The sequence below is a fragment of the Glandiceps talaboti genome, chromosome 10 (assembly GCF_964340395.1).
Source record: "Glandiceps talaboti chromosome 10, keGlaTala1.1, whole genome shotgun sequence".
Classification (NCBI taxonomy): domain Eukaryota; kingdom Metazoa; phylum Hemichordata; class Enteropneusta; family Spengelidae; genus Glandiceps; species Glandiceps talaboti.
In genome coordinates, this window is record NC_135558.1 from 7,577,501 (window position 1) to 7,600,251 (window position 22,751).

General features: G+C 33.2%; 1 protein-coding gene across 2 annotated transcripts in view; it reads right to left on the reverse strand.

Moving 5' to 3' along the window:
- Positions 1–22,751, reverse strand: part of LOC144440880 (G-protein-signaling modulator 2-like) — a 124,569-nt gene that overhangs the window by 45,670 nt on the left and 56,148 nt on the right. The window contains exons 12-14 of one of the 2 annotated variants that reach the window (XM_078130319.1): positions 22,091–22,155; positions 19,798–19,995; positions 18,726–18,861 (exon numbers count right to left, since the gene is read on the reverse strand). In XM_078130319.1, the coding sequence (XP_077986445.1) occupies positions 18,726–18,861; positions 19,798–19,995; positions 22,091–22,155 (399 nt within the window). The remainder of the gene's footprint in view (positions 1–18,725; positions 18,862–19,797; positions 19,996–22,090; positions 22,156–22,751) is intronic. The other variant, XM_078130320.1, reaches the window with a different exon arrangement.

Here is a 22,751-nt window from a genome sequence, read left to right on the forward strand (position 1 = left end):
GTGCCATGCACTTTTCAGATAATTTCATTTTTTGCTTTAAAAAAATGGATCTACATGTATATTAAATCTTGTGTTTCGATTGTTGACCTCTTGATGTTCTAATAATTTAGCCATACATCTCACCTATCGGCTCAAATTTGTACAAGTCCGCGGAATCATACGAGAAGCATTTATTTATGACATAAAACTAACATTGATTTCATGTGATTATATACAAATATTATATTATATTAAATTATATTATATTATATTATATTATATTATATTATATTATATTATATCATATCATATTATATTATAAATATTACATTACATTACATTATATTATATATCATATTATATTATATTGTATTATATATCATATTACAGTATTTACATGTATTATGATATCATGGGAGGCAAATTGATTAGATTTTCAATTTCAATGTAAAGTTTTAATCTTTGAAAATCTCTAAGCTTGTAAAACTGTTTGCATACACAATATGCACATGTATATCTTCCCCGGATGATGTGTATGACAGAGAATTCAGAAAACAAGCTCATTTTGATCTCCAAATCTATAATCAAATCCATGGCCTAATGAGCTTAAGAAAAAGTCTGTTTTCTCTATTTGTGACCATAATATGATTGTCTTGACATGGTACTCATTGCTATCCTAGTGATTACGTCTTACAAATTTCTATTCTGTTGACTAGCAGCTAAATCGGTAAATTTAGACCATTTTAACTCCTCTGTGTATAAATTTAGCAGTGCTCTTTTCAGAACGAGGGAAGTACCTGAGGGGTAACTATTATAGGTCCATTCTCATGTAAGTCCTAACACCTGAACATTGCTGTGTTTACAGAAAATGTGCGTGGTGAGTAATATAATGTTATTTTTTTGTCATTACTGTGTTTAAACAGAAATGTCAAAATGAAATTTAAGTGTAAATTAACTATCTTCACAGAAGCTGATTGTTTGAATCTAATTGTGACATGTATATTACATTTGGAAAAGGGGTCACATTAACATGACAGTTTGGACAGGATAAACGCCATTTAGAAAAACATGTCTGTCATCAATAAAAACATTTCAACAGATGATTAGAGGCACTTCCAAATGCATGTTAAAGTGAGCTGAAAAACACATACATGAAGTATTGATTCAGAGCCACGTCTTTTGAAAGGGAGGGTTTGGACTGTGTGAATACCATTTGTTATTGTATGTCTAACACGTCCATCAACAAACACAACGAGGGATTTAAATCAATACTGGCATTTAACAGGTGAATAATAAATCAGGGACCCTGATAAACATTCTCACAAGCAAGCCTAAGAGTCGACTCAGAGTAATTTTTTCCGCTCTTGCGATACAAGTACTACTGCTTCAGCAGAGATGTCGAGGGGTTTTGTGGCATTTCCTGAAATGCACTTGTGTGAGCAGAAAGTGTGTTGTGTTGTACAAATCTTGGCAGAGAGGTTTAGACAGGATGAACACATATGAAAGTGTATGTCAGTCATGCCCATCAACAAACTAAACATGGAATGAGAAATAAGAAAGCAATACAAGCATAAGAGAGAGAAACAGTGAGAGAGAGAGAGAGAGAGAGAGAGAGAGAGAGAGAGAGAGAGAGAGAGAGAGAGAGGAAAGAGAAAGCAAGAGAAAGAGAGAGAGACACAGAGACAGAGAGAGAAACCAACAAAGATGTTGTGATTTATATGTTTTAAATTAAAAGATCCATGTTATGAATGAAGAATATTATTCTTACAGGAGTTTTGCACCACGTTTTGTGAGAAAAATGATTAGGACACATGCATCATTTGAACAAAGGGTATCTGACATGTCCATTGACAAATTACATGTAGAATGTGAAAGATGGACTTTTTTAAAGCCTTATAAACTAACAAACTCATGATAGAAATGTATGTATTGTTAGAAGAAACATTTGGACATGATGAACACCATTTGAACACATATGCCTGACATGTTCAATGTTAGAAAGGTTAGAAACAAAATGCGAAATCAATACATGCATGTTACAGATGAATGCTAAACCAGGTACACTGCTAAAATGCACAAGTGTGTGGACTGAAAGACAAAGTATGGAAGCACAGCTGGTGTAATTACCAGTAAATGATTCCTTTTAAAGAGATGACATATCGTTTACGAAACACAAGTTACATTAGGGGGAAACAAACCGTCTATATTACGTGCAATAAATAGGATTCATTACAATTCCCTGCTCTGGAATTTATATGCTGGGATGAAAAAAATAAGCCATCTGGCTGAATAAATCTTAGGTCTCCAAAGATCTTCTATGTGGTGCCTATGTGACGCCCTATTTACATGGTAAGTGAGTTGAGACAGAGAGTGTTATCTAAGGTTTGTGAATTTATACATTTCTGATGAAGTTCTAAGAAACTGACTGGAAAATGTTTTTACTGAAATACTGTAATAGCATGTGATGGCATTTTTGCAAAAGTATGGGCAAATGATACACTGGATTTCTTTCTTTTTTTCAATAGGGAAGGGCATATTATGGGAAACTATTTCTGTTTTGAGTACTCTGTGGTAATGCTAATTGATACAGACTGATGTGAAAGTGATGTTTATACTGAAGGATGGCCATTCGCAGCTTGCTCAACAACCATAGAATAAATACAATGGCAACCTGAATCATACTACAAATGTACAATTAGAATCTTCTTAAAATGAGATGGTGCCTCTTTTTAATGGGGGGCACCATAATAACATACCTGACCCTTTGATTATAGTAAGTTTATACTCTGACTGAAAATAACACCAGATATACTAATCACCTTCCATTCATTCTGAATTTTGAAATGAAAGGAAACAATCAATGATTCATATTGAATCGAACTCACTTTACTTGTACGCAAATCATCTGATGACATACAATTCATGTCTTTGCTCCTACACTTTGTGTAGATGAATATCAAACTGTCCTATATGAATCTCAAATACATGACGATTTATTTTCACCTCCTACTTCGAGATAGATCTTGATTGCTAAAATAACTGCACAAATCAACCGATGCCATGCAACTGATGTTTTATCCATTTCCTTTCACAGATGAATATCTAACTGTCCCATGAATCTCAAGCACGTCACTGAAATTACCGTCTGTTTGGAAGTTTCACAACATAACGCATCCACTTGTACACAGATCAACCAATAACCACAGAATTGATCATTTTTATCCAGTTCTTTCCATATATGAATGTGTACAGTCCTATGAATCTTTACATACATTATGATTCAGATCACTTTATTTCACAATGTACATCGTAACTTGACTGCTTCACTTACACAAATCAACTGAGGACACAGAATTGATATTGTCAATTTGTGTATCCCATACGTTCTATAGATGACTATCTCACTGTCCTATGAATCTCAAGTACAAGATTCATATTTTTGTTTCAAAGCATAACTCGACTGCTTGTACACAGAATTTGCAATTTTTATCCCATACTTTCTCCAAACAGATAACCCCAAATTCCTATAAATTCCATATACAAAATTATTTCATTTCACATTTTGTTTTGACAATCAAACTTTACTTGTATGCAAATTAGCTGATGACACATTTTTCATTTCATGTGTTCCATATACTGATCCTATGAATTTTACGTACGTAGAACAATTTAAATTCACATTTGTCTAATATTACTCCAGTACATTGTGACACTGGGATGAAATCATTAAAATTTCATATCAAATCATTCGGCCTACAATAATGACATGAAATCATTAAATTTCATATACTGTGATGTATGAAATGAACACCATGATAATTAAATATTGATGATATTTTGACACTTAATCTCAAAATATGAACTGTAAGACTATGTGTATCAATAATGATGGTAATAAAGATGAAACATTATTACTACAGTAACTATTAAAATGACATAAAAAGAAAGTGAGTAACGTTAATATCATAAATTATATATTGTCAATAGACAATAAAATGAAAATATAATCAGAACTGTATACACAGACCAAAGTATCGGCAAATACACATGGGACAGACAGACAGACAGACAGACAGAGACAGACAGACAGACAGACAGACACACACACACACACACACACACACACAAATCAATTACATGAAAATGCATAATTAGAGATTTTTTGCTTTGGGGCATCAAAATGTTGATGAGAATGAAAGCTATAACATGGTTATTCAAATGCTGATGGTCACGATGTCTGGACTGACAGGGGAAATCATTTTCCCTTTCTCCGGCAGACAACCTGATGAGCCACTGACAGTAATAAGATTACAGTAGTGTATCCTCTAATAAACAGAAATCTACACCCTAAATCACATCATTATGTGATTCCTTGACCTAAGCAGCCGTGTCTAATGCAATTTTATCCAGGTTACCAAAATGTCAAAGGTCATTTGGGAGAATTTACTTCTACTTTGATGTTTGTCTATGTAGTTTTAACCTCAAAGTTTTTTATATTTTCACACTTATCGTAAAGGAAAGGTAGTCAATTAAACAGTATATAAAAACTCTTAATAATGCTATAATCAAGTATCACTTGCTAATATTTACTGTAAAATCGCCTAAATTCAATTCAAAATTTTTTGTGATGTTCGTATATATAAATTTAATCTCCAAGTTGTTTTTTGTCAGCTCTTTGTTTAATAGAGAAAAGTCATTCAAATATAAAACTAGATAAAAGATGTTATGATATGCATCACTTCTTAACATTTGATATAATCAAATTAAATTTCGTTCAATTTTTTCTTAAAAATTGTTATTGTTTTCTACTTTCAACTTTACTTTTTATAATGCAGAAATAAAATACTCTGAAACCAGAACATGACAGGCAAAAGTTTGGAATTTATCAACATGCTCTTTGAATTTTAATAATACAACATGGAATTAACATTTTGAAGGGAAAAGAAATCAGGTTTTTTGCTTAATTGAATCTACTTTCTCATATGTTAATTGAATTTTCTTTCTTCATATGTTGAAGTATAAGAGTGCACATGGGAAAATAAAAACAAAGTAAGTAAATGAATGAATGAATGAATAAATTACTAACTCAACTCTCTGAGTTGAATCAATTCCTCCAGTTCCAAATCAGTTAGTGTAGCATCCGTGCTATTACTGTCATTTGCCATATGAATTCCCAGTGAGATAATATCCAAAGAAGACTTCAGCAGTAGTACACAAATTGTCCTATCTATCTTGGTGCACTGTCAAGTTCACCATCTCCGGAATATCAGGAGGCTGTGTTTTTTTGTTTTACATATCTCCCTGTCACAGTCCACCACAAGTATACTCAGTACATGAGAGATGTTTACCACTGAGCAATGTGTTGCAATCGAGCCTCCCTAGTTTGACTGTTTGTTTTCAGAAAAAGTCAGAACTTCATTTCCATCAATTTCTGCAATTGGCCAGGTGGTTTTTTTGGACCTAATAGAAAACTGATTAATTCAGTAATGAGCCCCTCTTGACTGGACTCCCTAGCTGGCTTTACTTTCTGCTATGGCTGCTTTTAGCTCATCACATGCATATCAATGTGATCTAACTGACACTATTTTCAAGACGAACATTTCAATAAACCCTAGGTTAATAACTGCTAAGTCTCTCTATACTAATGACAAAAGGAAGGGGGAAACAGCTAAATTTTCCATTTCACTTTAAACATGTTAGAAAAAGTAGTAGCTGATACACATCAAAATAACAAGAGAAGTGCATCAATCAACTTTGAAGTGAGAAACATGGTGACAGGTGAAAGAACACAACTCCTATTATAAATCAACCAATGCAGTCATTCACATAAATTAAAAGCTTTGTTTGTGAGGTACCTAGGTTGTTTTACTATAAACACAAATATCAACAGTGAAATTCAGCAAAATAGGATATTTTAGGTAGCAGTATTTCTGTTGCATTTAATGATTAATCACAACTGTCAAATAGAAAATTTAACTTGACTGTACAAAAATCTTTTCCCCATAGATCTTTAGTTTTATGATACTGGTGACAAGCAAATATAATTTAGTTGACACGTACATGACGCCTCTTGTTCTGCATATTTTTCAAGATTGTCATGAATTATCGAACTATTTGACATAACAATTTCATGTATTTTGCAAGGACTATTTTCATAATTTTGAAATACCCAAAAGGAGCAACCTTACTTGTTCTTTTACTCTACTGGCCATGCTATTAAAATAATCATCATTTGCATAATATTTCAACAATGAACCATGAACAGAATTATATGCAATGAACTTTATAATATTTCTTATATACTCATTATGCAAATGATCTACTTAACATTCAAAAATCAAGCACTGCTGTGATTTCATTTTCACATTGGGATGTATGAGATGTATGTGTTGACATAAATTCATATAGTTTTGTTCAATATATTTTGGAGTTTGATGAGACCTGTGAGGGGTTCTGTCGGTACATATATACCCAGATGGTAACATTTGCATATGTACTGGAAAAAATTGCTTAAGCAAGAACAAATTATAAGTAATAATCAGAAATTGTATATACTATATTTGTATTGAAGTAAAGCCCATCAAATACAAAGAATTGGTTTACCTTTGTTTCAACAACAACAACAACAACAACAACAACAACAACAACATTAATGCTGTATTTACAATTCACGAGAGCTAAAGCAAAAGATAGATCATCTGAGTAATTATTAAATATAATTCACTCTGACCAGCAACTAGTACAGAATTTCTGATCATTTGATATAAAAAAATTCCAGCAATTAGAATCAATAAGGTTGAAAATTGAATGGCAGAAGTTCTAAATATTCAAAACAATTTTTTCCTAAGACTAAAAGATAATAAGTATGAGATAATATATCCTTATAAACTATTTTATCAACTATTTAGGTTGTCATTCTTTTGACATATGGCTGATGGCCTTGGAATGCAATAAACATTGTTGTCATTTTTACTAGCAACATTATATCATGTAAGCTAATAGTAATAGTCTAACTCGGGTGACTTGAAGGGGAACAATGAATATTCAAGAGGTACCTAGAAGCCATGAATATTCATTGTTCATTTATTGCATAATTCTGCTGACTCTTGTGTGCCAATGTGGCCCACAACAAAAATAATGAATTTAAGGCATATTAAAGCTCAAATTTGCTTATGAATTTCCACATTAATGTACATGAGGTAAAATCATAAAAATAATGCTGCAGAACCCCGAGTTTATGACAATGTCTGTATTTCCTAGAGTGGCATTCCCCTTTTAGGATTTATTGTGATGAGTTTCTGATAGACAATCACACTCCAGTAGATATCACAGAAACACGTGGTTCACTAACTATTTAAATATCAACAACTGGTTTATATTAGTATAGGTTTAAATACTCTGTACTTGAAGCAGGGGAGGAGTAGTAGTAAATTGAACACTACACCTGATGTACTACTCCTTGATGGATTTTGTGACTGCATAGATGAGTGAACTTTGTTTCAGCAGTTGTTCAAAAACAAGATGAGATGAGTTACTGCTTAACTGTCATAAATCAAAACAAAATTACAGTTGCATGAATAACAAGTGTGTTCCTAGTAACATAAATTTCACAATACCCAAGAGGTGAAGGCTAGGTAAGATTCTGTTCTCTTGAAAGTAGAACTTTTGGCATGCAGAAACAAAAAAAATAGTTGGTCTGTGGACACCAAGTTGTTAGAATTCTGTTTGAATAAACCATCAAGAAAGTGTGCCCTTATTCCCCCAGTTCAAGGAGAATACTACAGTACTAGTGATACCTTCCACAACATTCAATTACACAGCACCTGTTCCACTCAATAATACAATCATTACTTATCATGTTGATTCCTGATAATTTATGTTTGATAATATTTATTTATTTATTTAATATTATAATGCATCATGTAAATTTTTAATCAGGTTCTTATCAGAGTTGTGCAACCTTACAATATATGTGCATTCATGTTTTAATTAATTATCTATATTGCTGATTATATTCAGGTGCAGTTCTGAATACTTTCTTAAAAGCAATTAATATGCAAATTACCTATTTATATTCATGCTAATAAACTCCTACTTCAGATCATATTATACTTTGATTATTTATGCAAATTTCTAGTTATATATGCATCTATACTATAAAACTGCATATAACATATTTAGATAGCAAATATCATGTTTGTGGTGTTTAATGTGGTGTGATCTGACCATCTGTTCAATAATTTCAAAATAAGAAAAAGGAACATTTCAGTAATTATAAGGATCACACATTTCATTTGGGTCATTGCTTGGGAGCTAATAGTATCTTATTCAGCAGAACACATTCACTAAGGCAAAACATTTTTTTAAAAATTGTTTCCGGTAACATGACTTCAAAAAAAAGGGTAGGTAGGTCAGGTTTTTATTTTATTTTGCATTTTATTTTCCTAATTACTTGAACTCAAAGACAAGATACTTGTTGGTCACAATACTTCTGTAACAGTTGATGAGTTGTAAAAGAAGTAAATGAAGACAATTATGAGATTCAGAAGTAGACAAACACAATATGCAGACTGTGCTGCTTTCAATTTTTATATCTGACATTTCAAAAGTTCCTGTAAATCTATTTCATAATTTGTACCATTTTGTTTCGTCCAGGGACCATTCTATCAATTTTGATATCTAATGTACCAAATGTTAATATATTCAGTTTGAGTTTCATAACTTTAAGGCATGAATTTGTAACACAAAATTGATTTCATTTTTTGCTTATTTAGGTAAACATACATGAGAAACTGTTCAAACCATTTAATCATTAATGGTTATAAGATCAAGTATTGATATAACCACATGCTGGGTAATGATTTATGAACGTAATATTGCTTTCTGAGTTTGATATGTATCATTCACATTTATGCAATTTGAATAATTACATCATGTGATTAAATAACTATTGAACGAATATCATTAAAAAGAAAATTTAATACTGTAACAATAATTACATTAATTTGTACATGTTATTATCAAATTTGAAATTCAAATGTACATTTTTTATCATAGTGGATCCTAAAGACATAACATGTATGTCAATGGTTGAGGGGACTTTGTGATATATTGGTTGCAGCTGGTGTTTTATTTTATACTGAACTCAGGGTATTATACATGCAAGAAAATGTCAAATGAAGTTCACAGGGTCATGAAAAAAACTACAACATGTAGATCTTTGCACACAAACTATAAACAGAGATGTTTGTTAAAGTCTGTAACATTTACTGTACATGCATCTAGATTTTGCCAACACATTGCAGTGTTTTTGGTAGCTAACAGTTTTATAAATATGAAATAGATATGTACATCTTTACCAAGAAAGGAAATAGTACTTGCGTTACTGGTTGTATTTTTAGTATTAGGTGAAATCTAGCCTGTAAGATATGTCTTGTCATTCAACTAATCAGTCTCCTTGTGGGTGCTGGCAGATAGGTACCAGGGGTGGGGGGTATGTCACTAATTTCATATCTTACAGACAAGGTAAAATTAACTACTTGTCCACCTAGATCTTATCCAACAAATATTGTTAACTGCTGTTTGAAGTAGGTGAAATCAACTGTCCCACGAGTCCTTCAGAATTTTTACTAAAAAGACTCTCTATCAAATTGATATATTTATTAAACATTTTTTTCTCATCAAAGTTTTTCTTTCTGTTGGCGAGGTTCTAAAAGCATGACAAAATCATCAAAATGCCATCCACAATACTGATGCAGTTATTACACTTTTTGCAAGGGTAGAAGTGAAAGAAGATAGATTGATAAGGCCAAATCATAAAGGAGAATAACAGGTATACATCAATTTTGTAAACCATATCTAACATTTCATGATCTGAAAACGTAACCAGATATCATTAAAGATAAATGTACAATATTGAGATTGACAGCCCTAATCCACTCCACAATAGTTTTGCTATAGCATAGTCAATATGTAAATATAATCATCTTTCATTTGTAATTCTTTCAGAAATATTGCGAGTCACTGATGCATCATTTTAAACAAGGTTTCACATTCTATAAAAACAAAACCAAATATTATCAAAGATATAATTATATAGAGTCTCACCAGATGTTTTAATATTGCTCGGTCAGTTTTGAATTTTGGCTATACAAATTCTTTTGATCGATTGATTGATTGATTGATTGAGTCTGAAAACATGTATCATATTGTATTTGTTAATAATGAAAATAGCGGGTACAACAAAATTTCATGATCTGAAAGCCTAACTACAACCCATAACACCAAAGTAAAGCGTTTCCTGTATGTACCACAATTGTTTATAATTATAGCATCTATATCAAGTGTAAAAGTATACAGTTTCATTTGCTAATTGACAACATAAAAAGGCCATATGCTAGGCTTGTAAATAAACCAATTGAAACAGTATACTTTTGATATGAATGCTATAAACAAGTGTAACACATAGAGAAAGTGCTTTACTTCAGTGTTACTCGTACATTTCACCTGCACTACAAGTATAGTTTGACAGCACCTACATCTACTAAACATATGTTTAGCTATAGCATGGTCAGTTTTGAAATACCCCAAATCATATATTCTGTACTTTTTGCAGAAGTAATGAGAACAACTGATAACCTTGGCAAGCATTTATGATCATTTAATTATCAAAACAACAGTAGTACAGGTCTAACACTGTAACAGCTGTATATTCACTAAACATTTTTAGTGGAAGCCAAGGTCTGGAACATATGCATGTTTGTACATGTATATCATTTAGTTGTACCTCATGCAGAAATATAAAATGAAAATAACAAGAATCACATGTCCTAGGTTTCACAATTTTTAAGCTTTCATCCGATGTTGTACTATTATAGTAGGTCTGACAATCTATATCTATTACTCTTGTAATTAAATGAGAATAACTTGGTACAGTATGGCCTTGGCCGAGGTTTATGATCACTTATCATCTAACTACAGTATTGAGACTGTATATATATTCCAGTAAACAGATGTTTTATGAAAGCCAAGGTCTGGAAACGATTCACAACAAATACAAATTAAACACTTCTATGGTAGAAGTAAAAACTACACAAACTATCTGTCAATTTAGTAGCTGCTATGAAAGTCGATCAAAATAAAATTTTACACAAAATATTGTTTTTGCTGTTTATATACATTGACTGAATAGAAAAATCAGATAGCTATTAAAGACAGGAAAGTCTTTCTGACTGGTATACATGTAGATGAGACAAATGTTGAATTCAAAGCTGTCAATCTCAAATTATATATTTCTTAGGAAACACACTGTGACAATTTCTCTCTCTCATGAACACTACATACTTGGAAGTCAGTAAATGGGCAATCCTGAAAAATAAACACATGTGATAGAATTTTACAATTTCACTATCATTCAAATTGGCTTTTTATAATGATATACGTGGACACATGTCAGATGTATATTTTCATAATATAATTGAAAAATAAGGAAAAGTACACACCACAAGCTGAGATTGTAACATATTTCAACTCATCATGGTTAGAGTACTTCAGCTTTTCCATGGCAACCTTGGTAAATTTTAACACATGGTTCATTGAAAGTGAGAAATTATGAACTAATGACTTAACTCACTCACATGCATCCCGTTGAGATTGGGAACACTTTCAACTAGTAGACATTTCTTGCAATACTTTCACAAATTCTATTGCTATTCAGAATAAACAACATTATTTCTACACTTCAATGGCTTAGCAACGTAAGTGCAGAGAGAGAGAGAGCGAGAGAGAGAGAGAGAGAGAGAGAGAGAGAGAGAGAGAGAGAGAGAGACAAACAAACAGAGAGAGCGAGAGAGACAGACAGAGAGAGACAGACAGACAGACAGAGACAAACAGAGATAGTGCGAGAGACAGAGAGAGAAAGAGAGGGAGAGAAAGAGAGAGAGAGAGAGAGAGAGAGAGAGAGAGAGAGAGAGAGAGAGAGAGAGAGAGAGAGAGAGAGAGAGAGAGAGAGAGAGAGAGAGAGAGAGAGAGAGAGAGAGAGAGAGAGAGAGAGAGAGAGAGATATCTTACAAATCTTATAATGCTTAGATGTAACGTTAGACCTATACTTTGTTCAATTTGATCAATGTTTAACATAAAACTTTAGGAGAAAAGTAGCATCATTATGAGGCAAGATTACTAGATATTAAATGTTTAAGACTGTCTTTACCATGTGTCTGATAGTGATACATTACAAGATTTTAAGCCACAGTGATATGTAAATATACTATCCATTTCATAAGTATTAAACCTATCAGTTGACAAAAAAATGTCTGTCACTTGTGGAATTTTTTATGTGACATTCTCTTGAAGATAAAATTTGATAAGAACATTTCATGTTGTATATCTATGTTGATTAAAAGATGATAATGGAATATAATGACCCTTTTAGAAAGATGAAAAAAGTGTGCTTTCAATTGTAAAACGATGTTATCTACAATCTGTCATAAGGAATTTAGGTCACACCTATTCTCAGTTTACTCTTTGTTATTTCTTTTTGTATGTTGTCATCTACAGTCAGTGTTTGTTTGATGCACTCTTTGTGGTTTTAATAGCCGGTAGCTGGTAATGGCAGGACTTTGTTTTCAACTTATGGTGTTCTAGTAACAGTACAAGCTGAACAACCTATGCTTAACCAGTAATCAAACCATCGAAAAATCCCACAAATCGTTGACGTACAAATTAAATGGTCTATACTGTTCACTCTGAGATATCAAGCAAATGTTCATAGTACCATCAACTACCCCCGGTACACAGTTCAAAGTACACTTAATAGTCTACTGTACATGTAGTACACAGGTAATTCTATTAATTAGAAGGATCAAACCATCACATATCAGTTTATGCTTTAACGTTTGCCAATAAAGTAGTTGCAATAGATCACAGAAATATTACAAAATTGGTTGAAGTTAGTGATAAATTACATGTAGTTTCAAATCTAATCAAAAGGCAAAGTAGAACATCACATGGTCTAATATCAGAAAAGAATCTAACATGAATACTCTGCAGCAAAAGGTTTCTGAATATATGGTCAAACTGTTTCTTTGTATCAATGAAACCCGATGTGGTCCACTCATAGTTTGCAGCTTTTTTAACATAACGGCGATTTTTTGTTTATATTTCAGATTCCATCAACTTTCTTATCAAATGACAGAATCACATGTGGTCTTTAGTTATAAGGATGTGCCTGAATTTCTATTCCTGAAAGATGTAGACTATATATTTATTTCATCCTGCCCATGCCCATTCCAACTGGCTCCTTCAATTCCACCTAACCCTCAAAAGTTCTCAAATGTTTTATAACATCTGTATCTTACTGTGATCAACAGCTGTTATTGTGTGCCTGCGACAGTGCAATCAGAAGTCATCTGGAGCCAGACAAAATTGAAGCAAGCTCACATGTGGGTATTGATTAAAACTGAATTAAATCAAAGAGTCAAATTACAGACCTTAGAGAACAACGATGAAGAAACATTTCTTACAAATGAAATCCCTAAATAGATAATACAGAAATGCAATTTCTATGCTTATTCCTCATTGGTCAAATCTCTGACATCGAGGGATTCTGGTCCAAGCTTGGTGCCAAGATTATTGAATCAAAACCCACGTCTATACTATCATGACCTTTAAATACCTAATGGGGGTTTATAGGCATACATAGCATGGGCCCTCCTTGTCAAACCATTCACCTTTTTTCTATTTTGTCGTAATAAGAAAAATGATGAAATTCATTAAAAGTTACATTATATTTGGGAACTGTATCTTTTTGATATCCATCCATGCACTTTGAAGTGCTCTGTCACAAATGTAGTCATTAAAAGTACATGATATGCAATCTGATTTTGACATGTTTATAAATCCAACATTTACCTAAGTCAGCTGTTTCTGAAATTTACTACTGTGACAACTTTTTGGACCCAATTAGTAAATTTATTATGAATTTTCAAAAGCCAAAGGAAACCTAGAATGTGATAGTCAGAGACTCTTTTAAGAGTAGTCAACAGTGCTGTTACTTTTTCAATTCATAAACAAGTTGAACTGGTTTTGAATCTTGAACCCTCGTATTGGTAATCCTACATAGGGAAAGCTTCATGACCATACAGAAAGTGTCCATACTTTTCTAATTTTAGGATGTCTCACACTTTCATAAGCTCAAAATAATTTTATCACTGGATTTTAATCCAAATAGTTGAATTTAATCTCTTGAGCATATGTGACAACATGAGATAGTCCTGCTTGGACAGAGTTAATTTGACTGTTCCATTGTACTGTAGAACACATCTATTAGATACACAGTCACATCTCCAGGAAGTGTCTAATCTGTATAAAGATTTTATCACTGAAGGGATTCTGCAATTCAAATGTCTACTTATGAGTTGTTATTTCAACACTAATTGGTTAACTTAATCCGAGATTTTCATCAGTGCTACAAAACTGATAGATTTACGTCTTAATTTCTTTAATATGCACCATCAGACCCAACTCAAAGGACTCAAGCGACTCAAGGTTGCAGGGATTACTTGCTGTATTTGCAAACTTACACAGACTCATTGCCTTGCCAATCACCAAGCCTAATTCACATTTAAATATTCTCACACTAGATTCCTCTTGAACATAGTCAGATGTCCAGTCATTATTTTGTTACAAGTTTGTAAACCATACGCATTGGGTTGAATGGTCTTGTGTAAAATGCTGTAAGTTCTTCAAATGTTTCAAGTTTGTGCAAAGTTTGTACCACATACAAGATGACTGCATCTCATGTCTTTCCTATAATGGTTTGACATCTCACAACTAAATATGTCATTTTGCTTTGTTACAGGTTTGCATTTTGACAAAATGAATTGCCACGTTGTTCCAAACTACTGTATCATTTGCAGGATCTAAAAGATTTGTACTAAGTTTGTATCACATACAAGATGGCTGCATTTGCAGCATTACCTGTTATTTCATTCCTATAATGGTTTGACCACTTTTAGGCTAACGCAACATGTCATTGGATTGTTACAAGTTTTTATTTTGACACAATGAATAGCTATCATGTTGTTCTGTACCTCTGCATCATATGCAAGATGTCAAAGATTTGTGCTAAGTTTGTATCATGAACAAGATGGCCACATTACCAGTAATGTCATTCCTATAATGGTTTGACATCTCCTAACTAATGTATGACACTATTGCTTTGTTACAAGTTAGTATTTTGGCACAATAAATTGATATATTGTTCTGTACCTCTGTCTTATAAACAAGATATCAAACATTTGTGCTATGTTTGTATCACAAACAAGATGGCAGCATCACCACTTATAATGTCATTCCTATAATGGCACGACATCTCATGACAATTTCACTTTAACATCTGCTGGATCGATTGATTGATTGATTCAGCTGAAGTAAAATAGGACATGGTGATCAATGTAATCAGTCACACAGGTTTGGCAAATCAATTGAACGATGTCTCATCCCTAGGGAGATGGGTCTTGTAAGAACCACTCATCTAGTATTTGCATGTTCTCATGCTGGTATTCATAGATACCTTTGGAGATAGTGAGATACCTGATCTGATAATGGACTCCCAATGTTGGCCTCCTACACATCTATTTTCTGCGACAAATGAAAAAATGCAAACACGATACATTTTATCCCTACATGTGCCAGAAAAAAATGAACTCTGCTATTCCCTGTCTATTTAAATTTGATATGTACAAAAAATTACAAAACATAAGAACTTTTATTAAAGTAGTTTTGGCGGGAACACACTCAAGAACTCAGTTTTCAAAACATAATAAAAATTAGTTTTAAATCAAACTTTTTCTATTGTTCTAAAAGTAACAACCATACCAATAATTGGCGTTTACAAAAAAGTTACAGAAAATACATATTTTCATTTGTAATTCGAAGGGAAAGTATTCAATGCTGAACGAGGTTGATGTACTACTTTTAATAATTACATTATTTGTGGTATTAAACCATTTTTTTTGTTGCTTTTATCACCACTTCAAAATGAAATTAAGAACAGATTAAATTTATGATTGAACTCTCCTTGAACCATTTCAAATAAAACTTTTTCTAAAAATTATCAAACGAACGAAAACCAAATTCCTCCAAAGCATTACATCTAGGTACCATGAAAAACGAATTCAAAACAAGTTTAATTTTCTTTCTACCATGGAGGTATTTATTTTTACACAAAAAATTTGAAGTTGGGAAAAACAGGATTAATACTTTCTTTTCAGACAATACAATATAGTTACTTTGGAATGGTAAATTTGAAACGAATTAGACATTTGATTCATCTATTAGATGCTGCTTCATACTTTCATTTCCTTTTATCACTTTCCAGATTACTTCAACTTTTCAGATAAATGGGGTAAGATGGTATTATGTAACTGAGGAATTAAGATAACTCTCTACGCATGCATTTTCAACTTCAATGGAAAGGCTTTGTATCTTTTTATCAGGTTTAGTACCTCTTCGATACCATGCTTATAAAACCCTTACATAGTGAAAGATATTATTTGTACCTGTAATCCCAACTTTTTCATTTTACAACAATTGTAGTGATTTATTCCAAAATTTAAACCTGACGATATGATAATTAGTGAGTCCCATTTATTCAATCCTGACACACACAGTCATCAATAGATCTCATTCAGATTCACCACAAACACCAATTGTAAAAATTCAATTACATTTCCTCCAAAGCATCACTTCTAGATACCATGGTTTCCCCAGTGATTCCTACTCTCTCCTTGACAATTTCCTCTCAGGAATAAGATTTCCTATTAGCAACATGCTATGTAAACATGTGTTGAATGCGTGTACATTAAAACACAAACACTGAATCAACATTATGTCCTTTCATCAGACTTGCGGCAATCGCCGATTAAAATCTGATCAGGAGGAGGCACGTTTTAAATCTTTCACTGTATTACATGTCTACACGTCTGTGCTTGTTCTCTGCATACTACTGTGTCTATATTTGTCGCGTATTAGCCTTTTTCAGCTTGAAGACACAGCTATTTAAATCTCATTTCAAACGTGCCATGCAACAAGGAATTGTGAATGCTGAATAAGGCTAATACCTGACAAATATAAGCATTTTTCAAAACGATACTGTCGGCGCTAGTGACGTAACTTATCATTCACAATTCAAGTAACGTAATTCATCTCACATAAATCTAAATATGATTATACTCAGATTAGGCTTAATTAATTAGCATCTGTTTTCTGTATTTTATTTCCTCTACCAAAAAAAGTCATGGCTGAAAATATCAGAAATATCTACTAGTAGGGTCATTTTGTACAGCTGTTTTTACTATTAATTTTATGAAAGCATATGAGAACGCTACAAGTGACAGTTGTAGTGAAAGTTTGTGGTTCCTCTTTCCTAAAAACAATAAAATCAATTTCAGAAAGCCTGGACCTTTAAGTTCTTTCTAACTATTAAACAAAACTATCCATTAACAACCTGCATTCATTCAAAAAGCAGATTCAACATGTTTATTTTTTTTTCAAAACTGGCTGATGAAGATTGAAATTTTTACCACTATTATCAGTACTTGTGATAAAGAGGGTGACAACTGTCACAACCCTTTTGTAATCAATACATGTAAGGATGAGGAACAGACGATGAATGAGATTATTGAAACAATGATAAGCCCTCAAAACAATAGATATCTTCTTGTTTGGAATGGCCACTAGAGGGCAGACTTACTGGAAAACGGCAAATTGGTAAGTCAAATAATATTCTGGATAAACACCATGAATTTCTGTGTGTGTGTGTGTGTGTGTGTGTGTGTGTGTGTGTGTGTGTGTGTGTGTGTGTGAGTAAACATATTACTAAATGAGTCTATAGTAAGATATCCAACACACAGTTATTTGTATATTTGTCAGACAATTTTATAGCCTCTGTTATTAGATGGCTGTATAACCAATGCACTACATACAACACAATAACCATAAAACATACAACAAATATACATTTCATTTGCTGATGAACAGATGTCATAAATATATACTTTCCAGCTGATCATTGTTCAGTTACCAGCAGCACAATTACGAGGTTTTCAAAAGTACATGTATTCTTGCATTTATCAAAAGATTGACCATATGGCAATGCCCTTATAGCAAAACATAATATCGATATATCCATCATACAGCAATGCCAAATTTATAATAAAACATGCATCATTGCATACAGCACTGCCTCTTTTTTACAATATACATACATGTGAGCTGTACTCACTCACAACATACATCCACCTCCAAATTTATCTTTGTTTGCGTTGATAGGACTGTGGTAGTTAAAATATACCAATTTGAAGTTCCCTATAGGTACATGTGTTATACAAAGATTCTCCACTCCAATAACGGATGGGTACATCATGGTACAGGAATATATGAAGAGATTTTCTTCCACTCATACTGAGTTCCCTAACCTTTAACAAAAACACTGAATATAGCTGCATCCCAATAACAGAATACAAGTGCATATATCCATTACAGACAAGTGCTCTCTCACTACATACATACCCCAATTACAGAGTAGTGCCATCACTGATGCAACATACACATCTGCCGTAGACCAGTGCTGTCTTCTAAACATACATACAACCACTGTAGACCAGTGCTCTCTCACTACATACATACAGATTGGTACTCTCATTAATACAGCATACATACACCCCACAACAGAATAGTGTCCCTACCTGCTTCAGCTCCCTTGGGTTGTCTTTTGCCACCGAATTTATTAAATGAACACCGCTGATCATCCATTCTGTTGCTCTGGAAGCGACTAAGTACATCAAAGAATCCATCATCATCTATCATTTCAGGTGACAGTTTCTGCAAATAATATCCATTTTTTTAAAGGAAACAATAAGTACCCTTTTTATCTTTTGTTGTCACGGTGACAATAGGATTTTATTATCATTTCAAAGACAATGCCCTGGAAATGCGATATTCCCCTTCTCTCTTTGTTATTCTCGGTTTGTTGTATGTCACATATTGTTCTCAGTTGGTGTTTTCAAATTTTTAGTACATAGTACACTCCTGTCATTTCTACTGGTAACTTTGTACAAAAATAAAAGTGGTCAAAGAGACCTTGTGAGGGTGCTATTCAAAACTACAAAATGCAATGGCCAAATATGGCCTTGTGAGGGTGCTATTTGAAATTCAAAACATTCATCCTCAATATTTGGAAGATGACATTCTACAAATTGTCAGCAAGAATGGTCAATATTATTGAACTGACATACAGCTGCAATATTCAATAATATATTTAACATAAATAAATACTAAAATGTCCTTGGATTGCACACTAGATGAACCTTTTAGGTAGATTTTGAGAATGTAGTGTGCATATTAATAATGTGTACCACCTGGGTTCCAAATACACAAAGTCACTTCACTTTTCAAGAGTTTTCAAGTCATATTGACAGTTGTAAAGAGGTATGTATAGGTGTATTTAGTGATGCAAATCTCAAACAGCCAGCAGTTTTACTTGCTCTGACAGACAGTTTACCACCTCTCAGACAATCATTATTTGCTGCCTGACTATTTCAATAACAAAATTTTTCTGGAATTTCTAGGATTTAACTAGAAATCGATTTTTTATTTAAAGTGAATACAAGGATTATCCAGGAGTGGTTGAGATTCTAGGACTGAAAGAGTCATCCCAGGAGTGCAACGAACCTTGGTTTTACAAATAACAAAACATAAAAAATTAAAGGAAGGAGGAAGGAGAGGGTGACAATGATCACAACAAAGACAACAACTTACCCTTTGAGGTATATGTAATTTGACTTGGTCAGTCTTCACAGAAGACGAAGAGGTTACACTACCAGAACTACTTGAAGAGGTTATTGAACCCTTCCTAGACTCTTTGTCTCTACTACTTTGGCCTTTGTGTTTGTTTTTCTTTGTTTTACTGTTAACACTCACATTACTGCTAGTACTACTGCAAGAGGAGGCCGCATACTGAGGGCAAAAAGAAAAAAAAATACAGCAAATAAAAAATGCCTATAAAATCGCGTTTTCACTACTGTACTGTACTGTACTGTACTGTACTGTACTGTACTGTACTGTATCTTTAAATCCGATCTTGACCACTGGGGGCGCTCTACTAGTAATAGCACCACCAATAGTATGAATGCATTCTTGAAAACCAGAGTTATTATTTCTTCTGCGACGCTTCGCAGTAGGGACCGGCTTATTAAGAACAGCACTGTAAAACAGTCGTGGTTTGCAACTATGTAAGAGTGTGACCTGCAATGAAGACCTAGAGTCTGAGCTACATTTTCCGTTAAAGGAACTTAGATATTTTAAAGAGGTTACATGAAAAATACTCAAAAAATAAATTTAAAGTAAGAACAGTATAGTACAATGAGGACAAGAAATGAAACAATGTCAGAAAAATTGCCATCCTGACAAATATACTCAAGTTTTTCTCTCTTTTTCATTTGGACAATACTAAAACAAGGTCATGATAGGAAGAGTAGGGATATTTCATCTACAGCAAATATCCATGACAACACAATCATTGGACATAATTCAGGTTAAAAACACAATGTTGTCCTCCAAGTGTATCCGATTTCAGTTTGTTGCCCAGAATCTGCATCGATATCAACTAACTCAAGATACTAAAATTAACTGTCTGGTTACTATAACAGACATGAAGCCTTACAAGTTTCACCTTGTTATCCATAACGCAATCATTTCAAATCCATCCCAAGTAGCACTGTCTATCTATTAATGTATAGTTACAAGTTTGAGCTTGTTTACCCAGAAAGCAATCATTTTCAGATCTACCTCAAGTAGCATTGTCTAATTACGCTATCTATAGACACTACATGAATTTGAATCCTACGTAATGCATGGACACAAACCACTACTGTGTCCAATTACACTATGTCTTCAAATCTACCACACACATTGTATGTTGACTTCTTCTTTTTTTTAATGAGGATGGCCTTCACTTGGATAAATAATTGTTTGAGCAACCATTAACAGAAATCAAATCTCTTTTGTGAAATATTGGAGAATATTAGAATCTTTATCAAAAAGAGTTATGAATCATCAGATAATGAAATATACTACTATATTTTTTTACTCGAATATTTATCCAAGTATATCATTTCAATATGACTCTGGTAATCCAGCCTTCAGTTTACTATTAAAGATAGGCGCAAACTAAATCTACTGCTCTACTGATGTGGTAGATTACAGAAGTGGGTGATAGCAGATCCTCTGATGTGTGAATCTAATCACCCTGTGATGAAGATAGTGTAAACATTGGAAGTCCCAAAACAGTACACTGCAATGTCATTGAACTCTGTTAACAAAACTCTGCGAGGCCTCCCTACTGAGACTGCAATTATACCAAATGTCCACTCAATAGCTTATCACTATTGTATCAACATGTTGCGACAACAGTTTTAGTTTGTGTCTATCTTACTAAACCGAATGCTCAATTACCAGAGTGAAAAGAAGGCAGAAATCTTCCCTTATGTTGGAACAAACTACTGAATACTGCTCAAGATCAAATGTAGCTTATTATTGATTAAAATCTAAAATAGTGCCAATAGTGTTGCATCACTACTGCCATGCAATAAATAAATTTAACATTGTCCTGTAATTTGTTTAGGCCAATCACTCAATCCTAACTATGTAATCCATGAACTTTACACCTGGCAAATTACCTAAATCAGTAAATTTGATTGGCTATAAGTCACTCCCACAACACAGAAAATCAGAAGTAACCAATCAGAAACACATTACTTGGCATTATGCAACTCTGATTTGCTATAGACCACACCTCCATATAATCAATCAGTAATAGCCAATCAGAGAAAGGGTCACTTGGCATACTACATCCCAGAGAATCTGATTGGCTGTTAACCATACAATACAACTACAAAACAGTCCAATGACCAATCAAAACAAACATGACAATTGATTACAAATAGTACGAGCTCACAAGTACAGAGGTTTTGACAAGGGGTTACATATGTTGAAAAAGGAAAGAGAACAGTAAAAATTCAAAAAAAAAAAAAAAGATGAAAATATTTCTCACCTTTTCTGGAGTCATCTGTACCAGTTCTAAGAGCTCCATACTGTGACGCCTGGGCCTGGCACCACCTGTAACAGGTAAAAAAAGGAATATTCCTTAAATTATTCCCTGTATAGTCTGCGTTTTATCACTTGCCTAGTACAGACATTAATTATGTATCATTAAACTTGATAATAAAATGGTTTGTTTCTTTCGATTGAATAATTATACAGATAATTTCTAAAACAAGAAATGACGTTTAGCGAGTAGCCATGCTTACATGCCATGAACAAGGAAGAGTATGTACACTTTTTCTCTAAAGACAGGTAGATTTTAGGATGTTTCCTTGTCTGAGTAAAACATGGATATGCTGTGAATCTTTCCTGAAACTATCCTGACTGGACAATCATAGGAAGTCTCATGCCGGTCATCCTCCTGAACTTATTGTTAGTGAGCACATTGAACTCCAGGGCATTTACCATCCATTGAGTTCTCTCCTATAGGGTCAATGACCTGAGGTGCTGAGGAGTCAGACACTGCTATGATTACAATTAGGTATAACAAGGTGATGGCAATTCGATGAAGAGAAGACAATTTGTGACACAATGGCAAATAATGTCATTGAGAGAGTATTTTTTTATTTTTTTATTTTTTTATTTTTTTTTGCTGCAGGTCTAGACCACTT